Source organism: Ischnura elegans, chromosome 3, assembly GCF_921293095.1.
Source record: "Ischnura elegans chromosome 3, ioIscEleg1.1, whole genome shotgun sequence".
Classification (NCBI taxonomy): Eukaryota; Metazoa; Arthropoda; class Insecta; order Odonata; family Coenagrionidae; genus Ischnura; species Ischnura elegans.
The window spans coordinates 115324828-115346454 of record NC_060248.1 but is presented as its reverse complement, the minus strand read 5'-3'; the positions used below and the strand labels follow the sequence as shown (position 1 = coordinate 115346454).

Genomic DNA, 21627 nt, shown 5'->3' with positions numbered 1-21627 from the left:
TTCAAGGTCACTTCCCCCGTGCACATCGAACACGCCAGCGAGAGTAGCCCAGGACCATGCAGCGGAATGCGGATGAGTAGTGGGAGGAGTCATAGTTACCGAGAGACAAGTTACAACACGTTCTCTTTTTATGGCTACAGATGAGGGAAGACGCGGAATAGCGGTCATCAGTACACATTAGTGATGGGCAGAGTGGGTAATTTTAGTTATTCCATCATTTTGACTTGAGTCACATAAAAGATTCAATCAATTGATTCTATCATTATGATCGGAAAGACTCAAAGGAATCAAGATTGAAAGACTCAATCAATGGATATGATAAATCACTTTGAATAATCGAATAAATACTGCATCTGCACCGCATCTGCGAAGAGCATCGGTGATGCTGATTGCTATCCATATTATCATTTCATATACTATTTTGATTGTGATTTCCAAATATCAGATAGTCAGCATACTCTGATGTATATAATTTTACACCAAGGAAAATAATGCAGAGGTAAATTTAGAAAATATAGTCAGCGCATGTTGACGCTAATATCTCAGTCTTTTATGCTTCATTGCTTCTCCGGAGAAATTGTGGCAGAAAGTTTACAATGAATCACAGTTCATTTTTTGAGGATTTCTAACAGGCATTTATGTAGAGTAATCAAAAGAGCCTAGTCATCTTAATATGTTCCTTTTACGTGTAGCGGTGTTATTAATACTAATAGCTGCTGGAAAAGATATGAGAAAAAGATTACACAAGTATTCAGTTCTTTATAACATAGTATGTAATTTTCTCACAACTATTTCTGCCCTGACGAAAAGAGATCAAGCATCGATCGTTCCAAATTTTGAAATAAAACGGAAACCGGGATGATTGATATGAAACCGGAAGTCGGAGTGATTGATGATTGATGATCGACTTGTTTGCCGAAATGAACCATGAGTCATTTGATTCACCTAGTGATTCAATCTTTTTGATCGAATCGTTCATGATCGACCCATCACTAGTTCACATGGACACGGAAGGGTTCAGTAGTTCAAATGCAGACGAGATTTTTAATACAAATATTAATAAATTTTATATTTTAATATAAAAGCTATAAATATATACATATAAATTACTTTTATATTATATTTAGGAGTATATTTAGTTGAGTAATTGTTGCATGTCGTGTTTGATCCCAAGCACGAGAAAACCGTTCGCCTGCCCCTCCACCCCCCAGAAAAATCCTGGATCCGCCCTTGAGTATGGCCTAAAGAAGTTTAATACTCTAATAAATTTCCAAAATATTGACTAGCAAGTTGATTGAGGTAAATAGAAGTGGAGTACATGGCAATGCTTATTTCAATATTTACCCTGGACTGAATTAAAATGCATTTTCTTTTGCTAATTTCAGTATTCTCATTTAAGTCTTTAATTGTTCAATTATTTTTCACTGTGATTCCAGACTAAGATCTTAGTAATCTTGAACACCAGTCTTAACTAATCTTACATAGCAATATTTAACATTTTTGCTATTTTTTTAACAAATCAAACGCAATGAAGCATAGATTGACGTATTTACACTGAAAATACGCATTTTCAACCATGTAACGCGAGATTAGAGGGTGAGGGGGGTACAGGATCGATCAAAATCATACGATATCTCACAAAGGGGGGTCCAGAAATTGCCAAAATCACCTCACGTAAATAATGGACGCCTTCTAATGAAATTAGACAAATTTTTAAGTACAAAACATTTTATTCACATGGAATTTATACCTGGTTCATAACTTTTTCTTCTTGCTTTTTGAGTTTCCTCGTAACTTATTCATAACAGTTTTCATCGTAACATAGATGAGAAGCAACGGAGAGACGATAGCGATGAGTACGGCAGCAAGTACGTCGATCAAGAAATACTGATACCAGGCGAGGTCGAATCCCGCTGAGCGGAGGGCTTTCATTCCGTCATTTCCCTGGCGAAGGGCGAATTCCACCCAAAATATTGCTCGATCCAACGGAGTCTCCGGCTGGTCCCGCAGCAAGTTCGACATTTTCCGCATATTTTCCGCGTATCTGAGAAATATTCATGAGAGAGATACAAGCACCCATTATTGTGACGATAACTTTAAGGGGAAAAATTTATGCGGAACTCTTGTATGAGTCTGCTCTATATCTTTTTTCCCTTTAGTTTTAAGAAATATCAATGTTTAGTTTAATGTTGTTAACAGTCCACGAAAATAATAATAATAGTAATAATACTAATAAAATTTAATTAATTATTTATTTATTTACTACATATGTATGCAAGAAATCTTGTTTTATACTATCGTCTTAAAATTTCAATTGAAATCGTGTACATTCTGGTCCGGCCAAGCCGAAATAGGCTTGTCAGCAGGTGCCACATTAAGCAATTTTATTTGTGACTTGTCAAACTACACAATTAACATTTAATTAACAGGTGCCATTCAAAGTAATAATAATAATACTAATAATAATGTGAATCAAAGTATTTTTTTAAAAGGAATAGAAAAGAAAACTGAAAAAAATGATATACACGCATTAAGAATATTGCAAAAAATAGGTAAATTTCTGATATTAATGATAAAGATAAATGAAATGTATCATTTTCTGAATCACAAGGCCATTCCCACGGTTCCTTTTTCCTTTGATTATTATTATGTCACTTGCCAGCAGTAGCGGATACAGAGAAAACTCAAGGGGGGGGGGGGCGCAAAAGACATCTTGAGTTACTTTTACTTTTATCGTAATAAAAAATAATCAAGTAACATGCAGAGCTTCAGAAATTTTTAATGAAAGTGATTATACACACATTCAAGACAACGGATGCGGGCTCAGGGGAGCCTTTCGAGGATACAACACACCGGGGCCGGGAACCAAGCCCGTGGCTTATACGCCCGATCACCCGGGGAGGGGCTGGAGAGGAAGGGAAAAGGAAAGAGGCGCCGCCGCGATTGGAGTCCGACGACGCCCCTGGGATAGAATAGGAGCGGAGCGAACGGGAAAAGGGAAAAACACCTCAACGCTATAGAAGCGAAGAGGGCCCTACAATAAGCGAAACCCGGCAAGCCCTTAATATTCTAATCTGTAGCCCCCCCCCCAATCTGTATCCGCCGCTGCTTGCCAGTGGTGCTCCCTCTTGTATATTCCGACTGGCTTGCTGTGAAAACATTAGCCGATGGGATTATTGAGTGGAGAGTCAAACCATTGATTGTTGAGTCAAACCAAAACTTGGATTGCAGCCTGAGGGAAATCCGTGAACTCATTCTATCGGCTCGGGCCGGAACAGCCTTATGTTTTTCTATTGTTTTAAGTTGAATTTTCCTTACTTTCTCACTTTTTCCCCGCTTGCCTTGGTTTTTTTGTTTCTTTTGTTCCTCTTCGCCTATAGAGGGCTTTAGAAGCTCAGGAACAGCTCATGCATGCCTTGCATTCGTTCGCCGATGTGAGGACGATTTTTTTATAATCTCGCCGAAGCTGGGAGGAGGAACTTCACTCACGTAGACTGGAAGACGGACACCACACGCGGGGTGCAGAAGTTGGTGGAAGCCAAGGTAAGGCGGGAATTTCCTTCCTCATTTTCTTTCCACCCTCTTAATTTCTTCCTTTCTTCAATGTATCAAGATTTGGTTACCTGTCCCTCATTCTTGATTCTTTATTACTGTTTTTCGTTTTAAACGTAAGGCTAAGTTCTCGAAACGAGTATCTTCATTAAACTTTTGCCCGTCTGTCCAGTGGCGTAGCGAGGGGGGGTTTTGGGGGATAAACCCCCCCAGAGCTCAGTTTAATTTTTAAGTTTAATCCGTTTTACTTATTTGGGTAAGTTTTACTTGGAGAAAAGTGTTAGGATCAATCAAATATCCCTCAGAAAGCCGTAAAACTCGCCATTTTGAACCATTATTCATAAAAATTTTCAGAGCGGGCCCTCGCAACTCCCGCTTACCCTGGTGGGTATGCAATACCCCACACCCTTGAGTAATAGTTGCGCCTAAAACCCCCCCTAGCCTTAATTCTTAGCTGCGCCCCTGCGTCTGTCTCCTGTTATTGATGGCCAAGGAATCCTCAGGGTAGGCGGCAGGCGCATAAATTCCGCATTGCCTCAATCACAAAAACAACCTGTTTAGTTGCCTAAAGAGAGTCAACTCTCACGATTGATTGTGCGACATAATCACTTTTCATCTCTGCACGAGGGACCTCGAATGGTAGAGGCATTATTATTATATTATTCTACCGATTAAGGTAGGTTTCCATGGAGTAATAAAGAAGTGATCTGGGAGCCTCCCTTTCCCTCCAGCGCTGCCTTCTTCAATTCACTGTAAGGCCTACTCCCTTTCAATCTATCTAAAAATCCTATTCTTTTCCTTCCCCTCCCTCGTTTCCCTAACATTCTACCCTCTAACACCATTTTCAACATCCCCTCCCCGCTAAGCACTAACTCCATCCATACCTTCTGTCTCCTCCGTATCTCATCTAAAAGCTGCCTCTCCTCACCCACCATGTCGATCACTTCGTCGTTCCTTTTCCTCTCCGTCCATTTCACCCTCTCCATTCTTCTCCATACCCACATCTCGAATGCCTCCAATCTTCTCTCGTCTTCTTTCCTCAGTGTCCACGTTTCCGCACCGTAAAGCGCAACACTCCAGATCAGACTCTTCACTATCCTTTTCTTTAAAATCTTACATAACGATCCTCTCAGAAGCTCCATCCTGTTCATAAACGCCTCTTTTGCTAGTACAATTCGCTTCCCGATGTCCTCGATTAACCGTCAGAAATTGTTGGATTATATCTGGCAGAGCACTTGTTAGATCGGAAATAATTATATGTGCATTTCGGGCGGGACACAACAGCCCCGTGACGCGACACTATCGAAAGGTATTATTTTACCTTGGATTAATGGTGACATTCAAAATCTTCTCCTTGAAGGATTCTTTGGTCAATGTGAGGAAGTCCACGTGTACAGCGACGCCCAATTCTACCAACCGTCGAGCGTTGGTGTGTTGGTCGGCGAAGAAGGGAACAGCGACTATGGGAACTCCGTGGTATATAGCCTCTTGAGTACTCAGAAGTCCGGCATGACTCACAAAAGCCAAAGTCTTCGGGTGACCTGTAACCGGAGAAACAAAGAGACACTGTAAGATCTAAGGGTGACTTCACAGCTCTGCGTTGCGTCGACGCCACGAGAAGTCGCGCCCCACCAGCAAATTTTGCCCTTCACAGCTCTGCGTTGCGAAAACAAATGGAAGTCAAAAAACGTCGGCTACTAAAAATCAGCCCGGGAGCATATCATCTTATGATTTCGAGCCAAACGCACAATACATAGGTTTTTTGTGCTTTTTTTACGAAATTTCATTTCTTAAAATATTCTTCTTGATTATAAATAGCATTAGAACTTAGTTTGGCGTTAGAAGTTAATATGGCGACCATGGAGTCGATAATCATGCATGTAGTGATGGCCCTTGCCTATGCATTATTATGACCTTTAAACTTCATTTCATAACTCGGAATATTCGAAAAATGACAAATTACACACACTCAGTGAACATGAGTAACATGGAATTTTATCAGGAACTTATGATAACTGTAGTTCAAACAGATTGCCCTAGTCATGTCATCTAAATAGCTCCACCTGAGCAGATCATGAGGGCACAATTATTAGATATCAATTGGAATTTAAACGACCGTAATCACCAACAAGGAGCTCTCACGTTGTATTTGGGCGATTCCATGAAAATGTCAACTTTTTCTGTCGAATTAAAACTTAGGCTGGAAATATTTTATCTTGATTAATCAACAGCTAAATGATTGAATTTTATGAAATCAGTATTTGAAACATTATTCAGAGCCTTATGAAAAGATTTCAAATTATACTTCGATTCACAGACCTTTGAAGATGTTTGAAATCATTACGCTTAGGAGGTTGACCTGGAAGTAATTCCGTCACATGTTAATTTTGGGCATATTTAGAAGGTATTTCGATAATTAATTTTGTTTCTGTATGCAAGCACCACCTTCGTAAATGTTTTTTTTGATCATGTACAGTTAGAATTTTTGCGATTGTTATGTATTTTAAAATTTTATCGAAATATCTTATTGTATAGTTTTCTCTAAAGGTAATTCCGTCACTAATGGAATTGCACATTTGGTTTGTGATACCATTGACGGGTATGTGTTATGCTAATCCATACTCCTCAGCGATTGTAATCTAAATTAGTGTTAAAATTTCTCTTATGTTTAGGAAACATACGTAATATCTATGCTTAACACTTCATAATAATAGTAAATATTGAAATAAATAGCATTTGTCACTCCCATTAGAGCTAATCATGCATATTTGTATACCTAAGCTTCCCATAAAAAACACCAATTCGAAATCGTCGGCGTTCTGCCGTCTTCACGCAGAGAAAATCCGTCACGTTCAATTTTTCTGCGACGACGCAGCGAGCTGGAGACATGACGTCATCAATTCTCAAAGACGGGCTCTGATTGGCTCGCTAGCCGCGGCGTCAGCGCAACGCCGAACCATGAATGCACCCTAAGGGTGCCTTCACAATGTGCGAGTACTCGAAAATTAGAGTCGAGTCGAATTTTTGGTACTCGAATGGAGTGTTTCGAGTAGTATTACGTATGCCGAGTAGTTTCGATTATACCTCGTTCAGATTACGAGTGTTCCAGCAATCGTTGGAACTATCGTGCTTTCACACGACGATGGTTAAAACCTGTGCTGTCCTCTTGTGCTCACATCTAAAGTGAACAGGAAGTTTGCGGTTAGCAAAGCTGTTGAGGTATGCAGGGTCAAGATATTACTGTGTTCAACGTGTATTTACCGAATAATTTTTCTTCCGCCCATATTATTCCTTCCTAGGACAAACCCATGAAAAAAATAGTGCGAAGGGAGCTTCACGAGATTTTCGTCTTTCTCTTTTTGCTTCCTTTTCCGGTCTCCCAGCGCGGCGTTCGGAACTACGTGAACTATTGTCAGGACATGCATTTACACGGCTAGTTCGGCCAACTATCGTTAGGACGATCGCTCGGACAATCGTAATGTGAACGAGGTATGACAGAGCTGTCAAGGTCGGTAAGTTCGGAAATCTGCCGACAGGAAGTGCAAACATTAAACTCCAGTAGTAATCTCGTTTTTAATATTCGTTCTAGCCGTTCGACAAAAGCTTCGATTTCCGCTAAAAAGAAAAACATTTTTCGCCCATTAAACTAAATCTATGTTCGAAACTCGATACTCGACTCGAGACCAAAATGTACTACTAGCACATCTCTATTACTCCATGGATAGCTACCTTAATCGGTTGAACTCATAACATACTAATCATAATATCTCCGGTTCTTTTTGCACTCACCGAGCACATCCTCTTGTGGAAGCCATTTCTTGAGTAGAACATTCGATGGAAGGTGGCCTATGGGCACTTTAGGATCGAATTTCCAAAGGACTCGGATTCCCGGCCCAAGGGAGGCGAAAGTGGCCACTATCACTTCCAGTTTATCTTTAGGCAGCAGTTCGCTCATCAGGTTGCTGCCGAGACTGAAGTAAATTGCTCCAATTTTAGCTTCGTTCAAAAATGAGCTGATGTCCTGTAAAGTAATCACATGATAGGTTATCTCTAGGCAGAGAATAAAAGTGAAGTGAAGTATTATGCTAGGATAAAAAAAATACAATTACAATTACGAATTCAACCCAACACAATTCAAATTTACACAATAGGTAAAAAACACAACACCCATTAAAATGTGAGTATTCTTTTCTATTGCGTGGTTAATTTTTCTATCCGACTGATGCAATGGACTATAACATAATGCATCTCATAGGAGGGGTTGAGAAGTCAAGGGGTACAAGTGTTTTTTTTTTCTCAACAGAGTTGGGTTAATTTGATTGTTAGATGAAATACACAAAACCTTGGTTGCCAAGGGATGCAAGTGAGTCTCTGCTTTGTGCTGACATCGAGTGGAAAATCAAATGCGCTAATAAACATCTAATTGATCTCGATTGTTTTATAAACCTAATTTCTATACCTAACTCTGTTTGGAAAAAAGAAATCACTTGTGCCCCTTGGCTTTTTACACACTTATATTTAAGTTTAAGTATCCATTATCGGTGAGTTTGATAAATCCAAATCTGACACTTCCGTTCAGAAACACGTATTGAACGTCGAGTAATATATTCCCAATAATATTTCTGGGAACATGACGAAATATGAAAAGGTTATTAAATTGTCCGTTAAAATGTGTGCAGGTGTAGCACTGTTAAGTGTTTAGATTTTTTCACAATATATCGATCCCCTTAAAGACGCCGATAAATATCGACATTTTTAAAAAATGAGGGTAGTATTCTATGCGAATTTATCTAAAACGAAAATCTATTTTGGCATCGATAAATGTTTAATTTTATGTTGTTGATTTTTTTCGTCTCATTCCGAAATTGTGTTTTCCTCTCAACTCATCATTAACACCATAATTACAGTTTGGCACCCACCTTTGGAAGACGCTGAGCTGGAGAGCACTGCATAGCACCGACGTCAATGATACCCGGCAATTGTGCTTGGGGCCCGTTGAGAACGTAATGATTGTTAACCAAAATCACACTAATGTTAGACGCTAGGTCAATCAATGGTGGCAGAGGCTCTCCTGAAAGAAAATGTACAAACAACCATGGTTACGGTACAAAAAGTGATAGGAAATATAAATAAAGATGATGCGGTCACGAGGATTCTGTTTGAGTGTAGATGGTTGGTACTGTCAACTGGGGAGTCTTTGTCTGCCTGGAGGTGACTCGGTACCACCAGCCAGAAAAAAAGATCTATCTCCTTGACGTGGTCACTAGCAGTTGTGGTTAGGGTCACAGAGGTCTTGCCTCCCCCAAATCTCATCCATTTTTTAAATTTTTAATAGTTTTTTAAATCCTGGAAGGGATTGAAAGGAGTGCATATACAAGGTTGCAAGTCCCGAACGTGAGTTGTATTTATCGTAGCTTTTTAAAGAAATATTACTCGAGAGAACGCCCATCTCTCCCGAAATATATCTGCATATATCTCGACTTTTCGAGCAACCGATTTTTAATCGAAATGAAAAGCTCAAATTTTCAACACAGATCGAAATATGAACCAAAAGATCGAATAAATCTGCGGTTCTTTTTTGAAAAAAATATAAAATACAGTTCGTACAAAAAACATGTTTATTATTCATTCGATAAAGGCTCAAAGTACACATTTGTGTGGTAGAAAAATGTTAGAGTGCGTAATTTCTCATATATGTTAAATTTCTCATGTGTTATAACAAAAGAAATATGTTATTGTTGTCTAAGTTACTGTATTAATAATATATAAGTTGCTGATTGATTAAGTTATTTTATGGTGAACCTGAAGACCTAATAAGAGAACAAAATAATAAGTACAGCATAAATTACAACAGAAAATAATCCCGAAAAATCTACTCAGAGTATCCAATGATTGAATTATAAACAATAAAAATCAACAAATGCTCGCAAAAATAAAGTTTTGGGATCACCGCTTGGAACATTTCGGCTCTACTAAAATTTTTAAAGAAAGATTGAGATTCTTTCTTGATGTTAGAGGGCGTGCCTTTCCAATTTTAACCGCCCGTAGATAAAAAAATCTTTCACTCGGGACGGGTGACGTAATCATAGACCGGTATTGACGCTCCTGAGGTCAAACGAAATGGTAAAGATCGAAGATGAAAAATCGAGTTTTGATCGAAACTCGAAATCATAGCACGATCTCGATTTCCTCGATATTTGACTCTTAAATTTCGGTTTTAATCGAAATCAATTCCTCCATCACTACTCCTGGGTGGGTTTTCTATACCCTCGTGACCCGCCCCAATTTGATGCTGAACCCGCCGCTTGGTTACTACTATAGAAGGTGTTTCAGCAGGAATCTGTAATACTTAAGGAGGTGGTGGAGGAGACCATTTAAAGCATGTTTTGTCCTATAAACATGGGTATCGCAACTCCTTAGTTACCGAGCTATGGCAACACAAACATTTTTTAATGCACTTTTCAGTTGCCATGAAAACGGTTTTTCTTGGGTATACAGCCTTGTACACATTTTATTTAATATCTACTTTGTATTTTTAAGGACATTGAATAATTAACGTTGAACGAATATGTACGATTAAAAATTGCCCGAAACAATTAATCTTTGAGCTTGATTAAGCGAGACCTTTGAGAAAGTATCAACAATAGGATTGGGTAATCTCACCCATTTTGGTAATGTTTCAGACAATAGTAATAACAAAAGCATGGCGTCAGGAAATTTATTGGTATTCTATTTTAATTCCACTTACCGTAAGCCTCTTCAGCTATTTTCTGCTGCTCTGGATAGTATTCACGAATCATGTTGTTCCAATGGTATCCAGTGAGCAACGTGTTTTGCAATCTCTCCGTGAAGCTCATTTTGCTGACATATGGAAGTATTGGGAATGCAAAGACAGAGGGCAGAGTCCTGGCACCAGTCAACACATCAGTCCAAGGTCCCATTCCGAAGGCAGTGATACCCACCACCGGTATCTTTTTGTGAAAGAAATATCATACCAATTTACTTATCAAGAGAGTAGTTTTCAGATGGTTTACACGGAAGATGAAGGATACCAATGGGAAACAAAATTACTGATAACATTTATGGTCGTAAACCCACCATTTAATAAAAACAGAAACTTTGAGCCAAGCCCTCCCATTGACCAAGTTTCTGTAGTTTAAAAATGGTGGGTTTTACCTTATCCCGCCCTTCCATCCATATCCCTACACAAGAGGCGTCGACGGGCTCCTATCGCGGCGGCGCCTCCATCCTTTTTCCTCCTCATTCCACTCCCCTCCCCGCGTGCGCGGGCTTATCAGTTGTAGTACTGGGTCCTGGCCCCGGTGCGTTGTAACCTTCTAAGGACCCCCCTTGGTTCTCATACCGTGACACCAGATATCCAGGTTTAAAATTTCGTGACAACATATTTCTCCACCCTGTGTACTCAGTGATCTTTCACAGGAAGCTGTAAACTTATACAAGAAATGGATTTATTCATGTACCGTTCGGTAAACAGAATGGACTCACCCTCGTTCCACCTCCGAAGTGATGAAGGAACATGAACATGCATTCTCCGAACACCACCTCAGTAATTATGAGATCAAAAAAATCTCGGGGCATCTTGAGAAGGTCCTTTACTGCTTGTGTGGAGGATTCATATCTGCACACATTTATTCCGAAAGCCCACATCGTCTTCAGGAAGGTAAACGGAGAATCTTCAACGAATGATTCCATCGTAAAATCTTCACGAAGTTTTTCATAGGTTCCCTGAAACAGTAAAAAAATGTCAAAGGTGAAATCTGTGTTATCAACGATAATTTTATCCCGGCTGATTCCTTGGATAGTTCGAACTTAATTTTTAAATGACTACCTACTTTTCGGGCACATTTAATTTTACGCATTGACCCACAGTAACATACCATTTAATTAAATGTTTACAAGAAAAGAATCACATTGAGGGTCAGGTAGTGATGAAACATTGTTTAAAACAGCATTAACTAGGCGAAAGAACGATGATCCAACTAATAAAATGTTCTGATGTATTACAGTTGAGTACCTACTGTCATCATTAACACCGGGCAAAAATCCTAAGATTGGTTTGACGCAGCTCTCGTCTCAATTATCCTATCAGCTAAATTTTTTCCTATCTATTTCTTTCTTTTCTTTCACTTTCTTCTTTACCTATTCCTGAATATATATTTTTTCTTCTTCCTCTGCTTTTCCTGTCCTTCCCTCAACGAATGTCTTCATCAGGTCGTCATGCCTCAAAGTATGGCTGATAAGTTTATTAAATATTCTTATTAATATTTTATCGAGGTTTCTTTTCTCTCCTGATGTGCATATGTTTAAAGAATTAACCGACGAATACCTTATGCATGTTGGGTTGTAGCATAGAATGTAATCTCTGTCGTTGTAGTATATCCCGAAAAATCTCCCCTGAAAAATACTCAAATCACGTGTGGACTCTGTACATGAGAGAAACTTTTTCATATTCACCCTAAAAAATTTGTGACGTGGCCCATATAATGGATCAATTGGAACGACCGGGTTAGTAATGAGTGTGTCCTAGGCAGGGGCGCAGCTAGGCATTAAGGCTAGGGAGGGTTTTAGGGGTGTGGGGGTATTGCATACCCGCCAGGGTAAGCGGGAGGTGCGGGGGCCCTACTCCAAAATTTTTTTTAAGATTAATGGTTCAAAATGGCGAGTTTCGCGGCTTTAAGAGGGATATTTGATTAATCCTAATGCTATTCTATAAGTAATAATAGTCCAATTAAGTAAAATGGATTAAACTTAAAAATTTCTCTGAGCTCTGGGGGGAGTATTATCCCCCAAAACCCCCACCCCTTGCTGCGTCACTGGTCCTAAGAAGGGTAGGAGAGAGGAGGAGCCTCATGAAAACCTTAAGAAGAAGACGGAGCAACCTGATAGGTCACATCTTGAGACATGATGGCCTGATGAAGAACCCCCTTTGCCCTGGGTTTTCTTCTATACACCCCGGAAGGTCCCCGGTATCTCCAGTAAATTCCCACCTCCCATTCAAATGCCTGGCTTCACTACTGACTGCCTATACGCCTCTACACTTTGGGGGTCAAAAATATCGATTTTTCAAAAATGGCATTTTTTCGAATCTAAACCACGTGATACGTTGATTAATCAATGTTGAGACCGATCGGAGCTATTTTAGTGTGGGCCAAATCGTTCAATATCACAATTTCGTGAATTATTATCTCAAGAAGAGTAGGAGAGAAGAGAAACCTCTTGAAAACGTTGATAAGAAGTTAGATCTAAGGTTTCCGCGGCATTTCTCCGTATGAGTCTCGGGGGAGGAACGCCCGAAAGGCGAGACACGTTTGATAAGAAGACGGAATAACCTTAATATAGGCCACATTTTGAGACACGATGGCACGATGAAGACGATCGTCGCGGGGCAAGTATATGGCAAGAGCGGAAAAGGAAAACCTCGAACGAAATATATGGAACGAGTACAGAAAGACGCGAAAGAGAGAAATATGTAGGTGTTAAAAGATTAGCTGATAGGAGAATTCAGTGGAGAGCTGCGTCATACCAATCTTAATATTGTTGATCAGCGATTGTGGTGGATTCTTTGGTGATGAAGGAACATGAACTTGCATTCACCCCTTCTGAAATTATGAGATCAAAAGAAACTCGGGGCATCTAGCGTAGGTCTTTTGCTGCTTTCGATTCCTACCTGCACACACTTATTTCGAAAGACCACATACCCTTTAGGAAGGTTCTGGAAGAAAATCTTACACGAATGATTCCATCGTGGTAACCATTAACAAGGCTGGGCAGTATTTCAATCGCAATTATTTTTTTATAATACGTATTTGAAGCACGTTTGTAACTTGTATTTGATATTTCAAATACACCACCTGTATGAGCCTTGTATTTTGTATTTCAATACAGATTTTGGTTATTTTCCCATCCTAAAATTAAAAAAAATATTTGTAAAATACTTTTGAAGTAATACTTCTGTAATATTATGCTTTAGTGCGCCTTTCAAAGGATACGTGGCCACCTCAATACCTACCTACCTACCTCAAGCCTCGAATTCTTCCCATTGTAGTTCTTGTTACATTTAACTCATCAAGAGGTGTAAATTTTTGGCAGAACATTTATTTATGAGAGAATTGGCACCCGGACTCTCAGACCGGCTTGGCAATTCGACATTTCTGATTATCGCAAAGATGTGATGTCGCGAAGTAAAAGTATTCGGATAACTGCTAAGGATTAAATCTTCAGTTATTTTAACTTGTTATCCATACATGTTTTTTAAATTAATTTTTAATCGTAATATACTCAGAAGCTAGTCCTTCCTCCTCTAAAATGCCCGGCTTATGTAGCCGGAATGGGGCCAGCTGCCGGTACGTATATGTTTACCGCCTCTTCAGCGGCGATGAATGTGTTCTAAGTGCACACGCGGGGAAAATATGACAATTGTAAAGTGAGCAGTGTAATTTTCCAGTGTTAGTGAAAGAGGAAATACTCAGAAGCTCGTGCGAATAACCGTAATCGTTTCGGTTGAGTAATCGCTACATTTTAGTAGTCGTTACATTTTTGTAATCTTTACATTTTTATAATCTTGACATTATGTAAGCAAAATCAATGACTCTTCTTTTGTGTTTATCTGTGCTTACATATTGAACCGTATAATAGAATTTAATCTAGAATATTGAATTTTAAAGTAATATTGGAAATTGTTATTTCAGTGGTGTACGTATCACAAACTCCATATTGGTCCAGGAGACCGCAATTACCCCTAATTCCGCAGTTGTTTACGTCACTAGTGTAAAGTTAACCGGAGGTGATTTTTACTTACTAATAAGTTCGTCGTGTGAGAATTTAGGTCATGGTTCATGCGAGCTTTAAATCATTCGAATTGGAAATTGCTTGGTACTCACCTTAATTACCATTTGGGTCAAATTGGGATAAATATTATCCTCTAAATTGTCCGGGCTTAAAGCCCATATCTGATGGCCCTTTTTGGCGAGCCCGACGGTTAGTGCACTGTTCCAGATGTGATGACTCCTGGAAGCGACAGGCACTAGCGCCAATATCCTGGCAGCATTCGCGGCGCCACAGAGAAGCAATACAGCGGCCGAAGCAAGTATTAACATATTAGGACCCATTTCTGAAACAAGATAAAATGGATTGTTATCTGGGGCAAGGCAAAGGAATCTTCAGTCATAGTCGGAGGAGTAAACTCCAGTGGCGATATGTGTGCGTAATATCTGCGTAATGCATCATATATACATCAAGGGACCAGTTATAAACTTCGAACTATCCAAAAGTTCGAATTAAAGAGGTCCTAAATAAACAGGTCCAAAAATATATTAAGCATAACTAAGTGATGTTGTGAAGGCATCTACAGCAACGTTTACTATGAGTAACATGTTATATAAACAAGTTACACGAAAAAGTTGTGTAACACGAAATCTGTGTAACACGTTACATGTAACACTGTATTGTAAAACAAAAATTCGTGTTATACAACAGGTTTCTGCTTTCCCGCTTCGTGCTGGAAACACGATTTTTTGTTTTAGAACACAATGTTTTATGCAGCATGTTACACGGTCTTGTAACTTTTTATTCATGTACAACAAAAATTTGTGTAATGCTACAGATTTTTGTTTTCTCGCTTCGTGCGGAGAACACGATCTTTTTGTTTTAGAGCACAATGTTACATGTAACATGTTACACGGATTTGTAACTTGTTCGTGAAACATGTTATATATATATAAATATTGCATTCAACATGTTACTAAGTGTAAACGCGGCTTCAGAGATGCAATAGGGACATCCATGTCCATTGTTGGACATCGCTGCAACGTTGTTTGGCTGTCCTTTGGGTATTTTACAGATATCCATACAAAGTTTTTTGAATTTACATGGCTACTGCACGGATGTCATGCGCAAACGCCGAAAACGTTGTCTTGATCTCGTTGGGATCCTAGTCGCTGCTTAGGTTTAGGAGCTCATTGAGCGTAAAAATTACGCCGGGCCCGGCAAACTACATGTATGCACATACCTTACAACAGCGGATGATTTATCTGGCACGGAATCTTTTTCACCACTTTATAAAAACTAAAGCACACTTTTCAGGCGAAGATCTTGTAGATTTAATAAGCACAGAATCTTTGTCAACGCTTCGTAAAATTTATAAACACATTTTATGGAGGAAAGTTCTTGAAATCGACGAATAAATGAAGCGGGTAGGTTTGTAACGGTCAACCTCTCTTTACGCTGCTCAAAAGCAGATTCCAACTCAAAGAAGAGATCGGTGTTGCCCTGAACGCGTTATCTCATCTTCCCTAACAAAATCGGCCTTGAACACAAGTGACTCCTCAAGAAATCGGGCCAACTCCCGGCGACTTAACGAAAAAAAAAAAACAGAATCAGAGGGCGTCTTACTACGGTCAGCTGGAGTGACTATTCGGGAGAAAATTATCAGACTGATATGGTAGGCATAAAAATTCAGAAGTTATTAATGACTAGCAGTCCACCCGGCGTTGCTCGGGAAGGATGGAACCCAGAGAAGTGGGAAACACGGAACTTGGATGTTATGATCATATAGGAATTTTTTTACCACGTTTTATTTCTCTCACTTTCTTGTTTGTCCTTCCGGGAAAAATCTTGCAACTCAAATTCCGACCACTTCTCGATTTACTGGAGTGCTGAAATTTACAGGATAGGCCAGAGCTGGATGACAATGCCATTTTCTCACTCATTTACCACTTTCGGAATAATTTTTCGGGTAAGTAATATTTAGGAATAAAAATTATATCTGGAGTTCCAAAAACTGTCACCAAAATGCAGGCGCTTCAATCCATATAGCTGTATTTAACTGTCTTTAGAATTTTACTACAGCAATTTACGCCGTAGTCTTGTTGTTATAAAATGCGACTGCTGTGCGGGGGAGTTTCAGATCGAAACTCTCAATAAGCATTTTTTTGTAAACTACTTTAACGTTTTCATTTCAAGAGTGTAAAGAGGTGTGCCTGCCCGTCAGGATGACCTATAGCATAAGTTGTATGACGTGACGTCACAAATGGTTCTAAGAAAACGACGCAAAGGACGCGTCGGACGCTTCCGAAAGTAACACTATGGAGTTTGGGAGTACTAGGTGCATCTACATACTAACTTTTGTGGCGATCCGTGTAGCCGCATGGAAATGCATGTCGGACAAACAAACAGACGTCCTTTTGGATGGTCATGAAACGGATGTATTGTTGGAGATATTTCGTAACTCTATATCCCTACGCAGATCCGAAAGTTTATGATGTGTGGAGGATTCCTCTGTTATATTCATACATCATATTGGGGCGCTGATGTTTGCTTCCCACTACTAGCTTGCCAATCACATTGAAATGGTCTAATAAAGCCTTGCTGCGATCTGTGGAGAATAAGTAAATTTATCTAATTTTCTTTGTTGCGTTTATTATTATCCAATGAAGAGACGATTCTCATAAAATTTATGTTTATAATCTCCTTATCTCTCGTTTAAATTTTCAACAACAATCTTCATCCCAGAATTTATAGCTCATGTATATCCTATGACTGCCAAACAAGTGGACAGTCGATAATCCAGGTAAAATACTCGGATATAAGCTATATTATCTTCCAGTTTGTCTGAAAACCTCTCCTAAACAATGTTTGCATTTGTGATAAATACGTTATTCTATACTATTTCATCGACTGCTTATTCAGTCGTCCCAAACATCCAATGCGATGGCCGTAAATGAATAGCTTTTTTTAGAGGCGGCTATGGGTTACCTATCTACTTGGTAAAACACCGGGGAAAAAATCGAAAGCGGATTTATCAATTTTATAAAAGCCGCCTCTGAGGCGAAATTTCGATGTAACCTTTCTTATAATCTCTGTGTCAATTAATGTTTCCCTGTCGATTCTTCTCCCAAATCAAACATTTCTTTTTTATCTAATCTGAAGAATTGTGTGTGCACTACGATAGGTAGTTCTCAAGTGACGGGCGGTAGACAGCGGTAACACTGAATATCCTTCCTAATTTTAGGATAAAAGGAATTTTCGTGCGCTGATCAAACACTTGTTTATGAAAGGATTAACGCTGAAGAAAATCGAAGCTGAGTTGCATAAAGTTCATGGCACATCTGCTTTTGTGTTTGCCACTTTGACAGTTGAGTTAATGAATTTAAACTAGGCTTTACGTCCAAAAAAATGTAGGTACATTGTTCCGGATGCCCTGTGGAAGTGTCTACCGCTGAAATGATTGACAAAATTCACGATATGTTTTTAAGTGATAGATGAATCAAAAAGCGCGATGTAGTTAAGGCTGCGGGCATATCGAAATGCACAACTGCTTTAATTTTGCACGAAAATTTGGGTGTGAAAAAAACATTGGTATGATCGCTGCCGCGTTCGCTCACAGAGGAGAGAATATAAACAATCGTGTGGTATACTCACGAGGCGCTTTTCCTTCGCCATCCTGAGGATTTTCCGCATCGATACATAATATTTGATGAAATGTGGATTCATCACTAGAGTACAGATACCAAGAACGGGTGAAACAATGGAATTTGAAGATGAACAGGATCCAAAACAGCCGAAGATTGTGAAACGGGCCGGTTAGGTCATGGCAACAATATATTGGGATGCATGCGGATTAATCGACATAGATTACTTGGGAAAGGGAAAAACGAAAAAGGCGAGTATTATGTATCGCTATTGGACTGGTTGATGGCTGTAAACTAGAGAAGTGTTCTTAAATGAAAATGAAAATATTCTTCCTACAACGAGACAGAGTACGGTTGCACACCTGTCAATTAGCAATAGCCGAAATTACGGAATCAAAGTTCCAATTACTATTACAAAAGTCACCATATTCACCAGATTTGGCCTCTACTAACTATTTTTTATTTCAAAACATGAAGAAATGGCTAGACGGGCAAAGGTTTACGTCAAAGGAGGGGGGCATAGTCCAAAATAATGCCTATTTTGAGGATAACCGAAATTCTACTTTTAGGACGGCTTAAAATACTTGGAAAAATGCTTACAAATGTTTAAAGTGCTGGAAAGAGATTGTAATGAAAAATATAAAAAAATTAACCCAATATAATGTGTTATAAATTAACCCAATATAATATAGTATAACATATCTGACGCGGCGACATAGCCCAAAAGTTTTAATTCAACAATTTCCTAACTTCCTATTATTCCTTTTTTTATTATTTTTATTTTATTATTCCTCTAATATGGCATTTACATTTGCTTTTGAATCCTACGTTCACGTTCCATCATCATCATTATCATCACTGGTCAACAATCCTAGGATTGGTTTGACGCAGCTCTCCACTCAGTTCTCCTATCAGCTAATCTTTTCACACCTACGTAATTCTTCTCTTTCACATCTCTCTTTACTTGTTCCATATATTTTGTCCGAGGTCTTCCTTTTCCATTCTTGCCTTCCACTTGCCCTTCGACGATTGTCTTCATCAGGCCATCATGTCTCAAGATGTGGCCTATAAGGTTGTTCCGTCTTCTTATTAAGGTTTTCATGAGGCTTCTCTTCTCTCCTACCCTTCTTAGGACTTCCTCGTTACTAACTCGGTCAATCCATTTGATTTTCATCATTCTTCTGTAGCACCACATTTCAAAGGCCTCTATCCTTGCTTTCTCCGCTGCGGTCAATGTCCATGCCTCACTTCCGTATAGGAGCATACTCCAGATGTAGGTTCTTATGAATTGTTTCTTTACTTCCATATATAAGTTTCCCGCTGTAAGCAGGTCTCTCTTTTGGTGGAATGCTCTCTTCGCCTGGGCTATTCTGCTGATAATTTCTTTCTTGCTTCTCCCGTCACTAGTTATCTTGCTTCCCAAATAACAGAATTCATACACCTCTATCAGTTTTTGCCTCCCTATTTTAATGTTGGTCTTGACTTCTTCTCTTCTGCTGCATACTAAGATCTTGGTTTTCTTCGTGCTTATTTTCAGTTGATATCTACTCATTACCCTACCCATATTAGCCAGAATATTTTTCAAATCCTTCTCTGTTTCTACTATAACGGCTATGTCATCGGCAAATCTTAGCATGCTAATTTTTTCTCCGTGGATATTCACTCCCAATTCCTTTTCTTTGATTTCATTAATGGCTTTCTCAATGTAAACGTTGAAAATTACGGGTGACAATGTACAGCCTTGTCGCACTCTTTTCTTAATTCTTGCTTCTTCACAGCTGGGCCCTGATTTTATCACGGCTACTTGGTTTTTGTATAAACTGTGGATGATTATTCTGTCATTATAAAGAACCCCAATTTCCTTTAGGATTCCAAGCATTGTGCTCCAATCCACGTTGTCCAATGCTTTCTCTAAGTCCACAAACGAAACGAATGCTGGCTTGTTCTTTTCCATTCTCTTCTCTATGAGCAGTCTTACGGCCAATATTGCTTCCCTTGTGCCTTTGTTTTTTCTGAATCCAAATTGGTCCTCATCCAAGTACTCTTCTGCTTTTCGTTCTATTCTTCTACAGATGATCCTTGTCAGTATCTTTGACGCATGTGTAGTAAGGCTTATGGTCCTAAAATCTTCGCACTTCTCCGCTCGTTTCTTCTTAGGAATAGGGATTATAATGTTCCTCTCGAAATTCTTTGGTATCTCACCTGTCGTATACATTTCACTAATGATTTTGTATAGCTGGTTCAACGTCTTCTCTCCTGAATTTTTAATTAGCTCTGCAGGAATGTCATCAATGCCGGACGCTTTATTTATCCTGAGGTCTCTTACAGCCGCATCGAATTCGGATCTTAAAATTGGGGCTCCCATGTCATCGGTATGCACTTCCCTCTCGTTTTCGATAGCATTCGTTCACGTTCCATGGTATGTTATTTTCATCTGCTACGGTGCCAATGGCATAATCTTCCGTTGATAACAGTTAGATGGAACTTACTTAATGACAACTATATTACCAAATCGTGAATAAATAGCAATATACGGAACCAATATTTAATAGAAACTACGATCTCAAGGATAGTTTCAATAATTCATTCCAGCAACAACAATCTCCATCACATACAAACTTTATTGTGATGTTATAATATTGTTTCCTTCGATTCTGTAGGTACAGCATTACTACCACACATTATATAAGCATTGTTAACAACTTATCCATATCGATTATCTTAATCTAGCAATAAGTCGTAATTTCCGCAAAGAAAAAGATTGAGAATGACGACAACAAACTGTGCCAATGAGTCTTCACTTGTTTTTACCCTTCTTTCATTGGTGGAGACACGTTAGATGACTTCTAACTTCGGATATATTCGGATGTTCCCTGTTTGAGAAGGAGGGGGAACCGTACCGACAGGTTTGAAACCGACGACCTTACAGAATCGCTGAAAGTGCCGTCGTCGGTACGGAAGCCGTTGTCGGTACGGAATGATGTCCAGTCGGTGGGCTTGAAAGGGAAACCGACCGGTGCGGTACCGACGAAATACAGAATACGGCCCCTGGTCGTCTGGTCGGCGATCACTGAGGGCCCCGAGCTTCGGGAGCCCCCATTAATGATTGGGTATATCGTGAAGCGGCCGGCATGCGCTGGGGCTCTGGCTGTGTCTCTCCTCTCTTTCCCTCACCTTTCCCATGCTCAGACAAAATACAACGACGAGTTGGTGTGTATCTCCCTCGTGAGGTGAGACTACGGCAGCAACCGCAAGAACGACCGTGTATACATCGCTACATGTATTTTAGTCTATAATCAGTATATATTTTGGAGATTACTTCGGATCATGTGACATGCCATTTTCTCCCCCGTCCACTCTTCCCAGAGTCGCCCGTTCCCTGGTGAAACCCGATATTCCGGCAGGTGATTCTGGGTGGTTGATACCCCAATTCATTCATTGTGAAAAAATATCTGTTTACAATGTATGGGTATAGTTACGCATCTCACTTGATTAAGTCTTTGACAAAGAGGTATCATTTTCCGTGGGACACATTGCCGATTTTCATTCCCAATAGAAAGTGATAACATCCTGGCAAACCCCTCGCACAGATAGCGAAATCCTAAGTAGTTCAGTAAATAATGGTTTGGTTGGTGAGAGAGATTCA

General features: G+C 39.5%; 1 protein-coding gene across 1 annotated transcript; it reads right to left on the bottom strand.

The window, feature by feature from the left end:
* Nucleotides 1-1026: 1026 nt before the first annotated feature.
* On the bottom strand, nucleotides 1027-15866 carry LOC124155094 (UDP-glucosyltransferase 2-like). The gene is made up of 8 exons (XM_046528830.1): nucleotides 15581-15866; nucleotides 14454-14683; nucleotides 11059-11298; nucleotides 10301-10523; nucleotides 8472-8623; nucleotides 7342-7573; nucleotides 4874-5093; nucleotides 1027-2044 (listed from the first exon to the last, which is right to left on the bottom strand). Exons 2-8 carry the CDS (start codon nucleotides 14679-14681, stop codon nucleotides 1756-1758), a joined length of 1584 nt encoding a protein of 527 aa, XP_046384786.1. The 5' UTR covers nucleotides 14682-14683; nucleotides 15581-15866; the 3' UTR covers nucleotides 1027-1755.
* Nucleotides 15867-21627: the final 5761 nt, after the last annotated feature.

Bases quoted from the DNA above. Each gene is read 5' to 3' on its own strand.
- LOC124155094 (XM_046528830.1), bottom strand. From the start codon at position 14,681: ATGGGTCCTAATATGTTAATACTTGCTTCGGCCGCTGTATTGCTTCTC. The intron at 8,624-10,300 runs GTAAGTGGAATT...ATTTTCTTTCAG, and splicing joins AATAGCTGAAGAGGCTTACG to GAGAGCCTCTGCCACCATTG. The intron at 5,094-7,341 runs GTGAGTGCAAAA...CTCCGGTTACAG, and splicing joins TCCACAAGAGGATGTGCTCG to GTCACCCGAAGACTTTGGCT.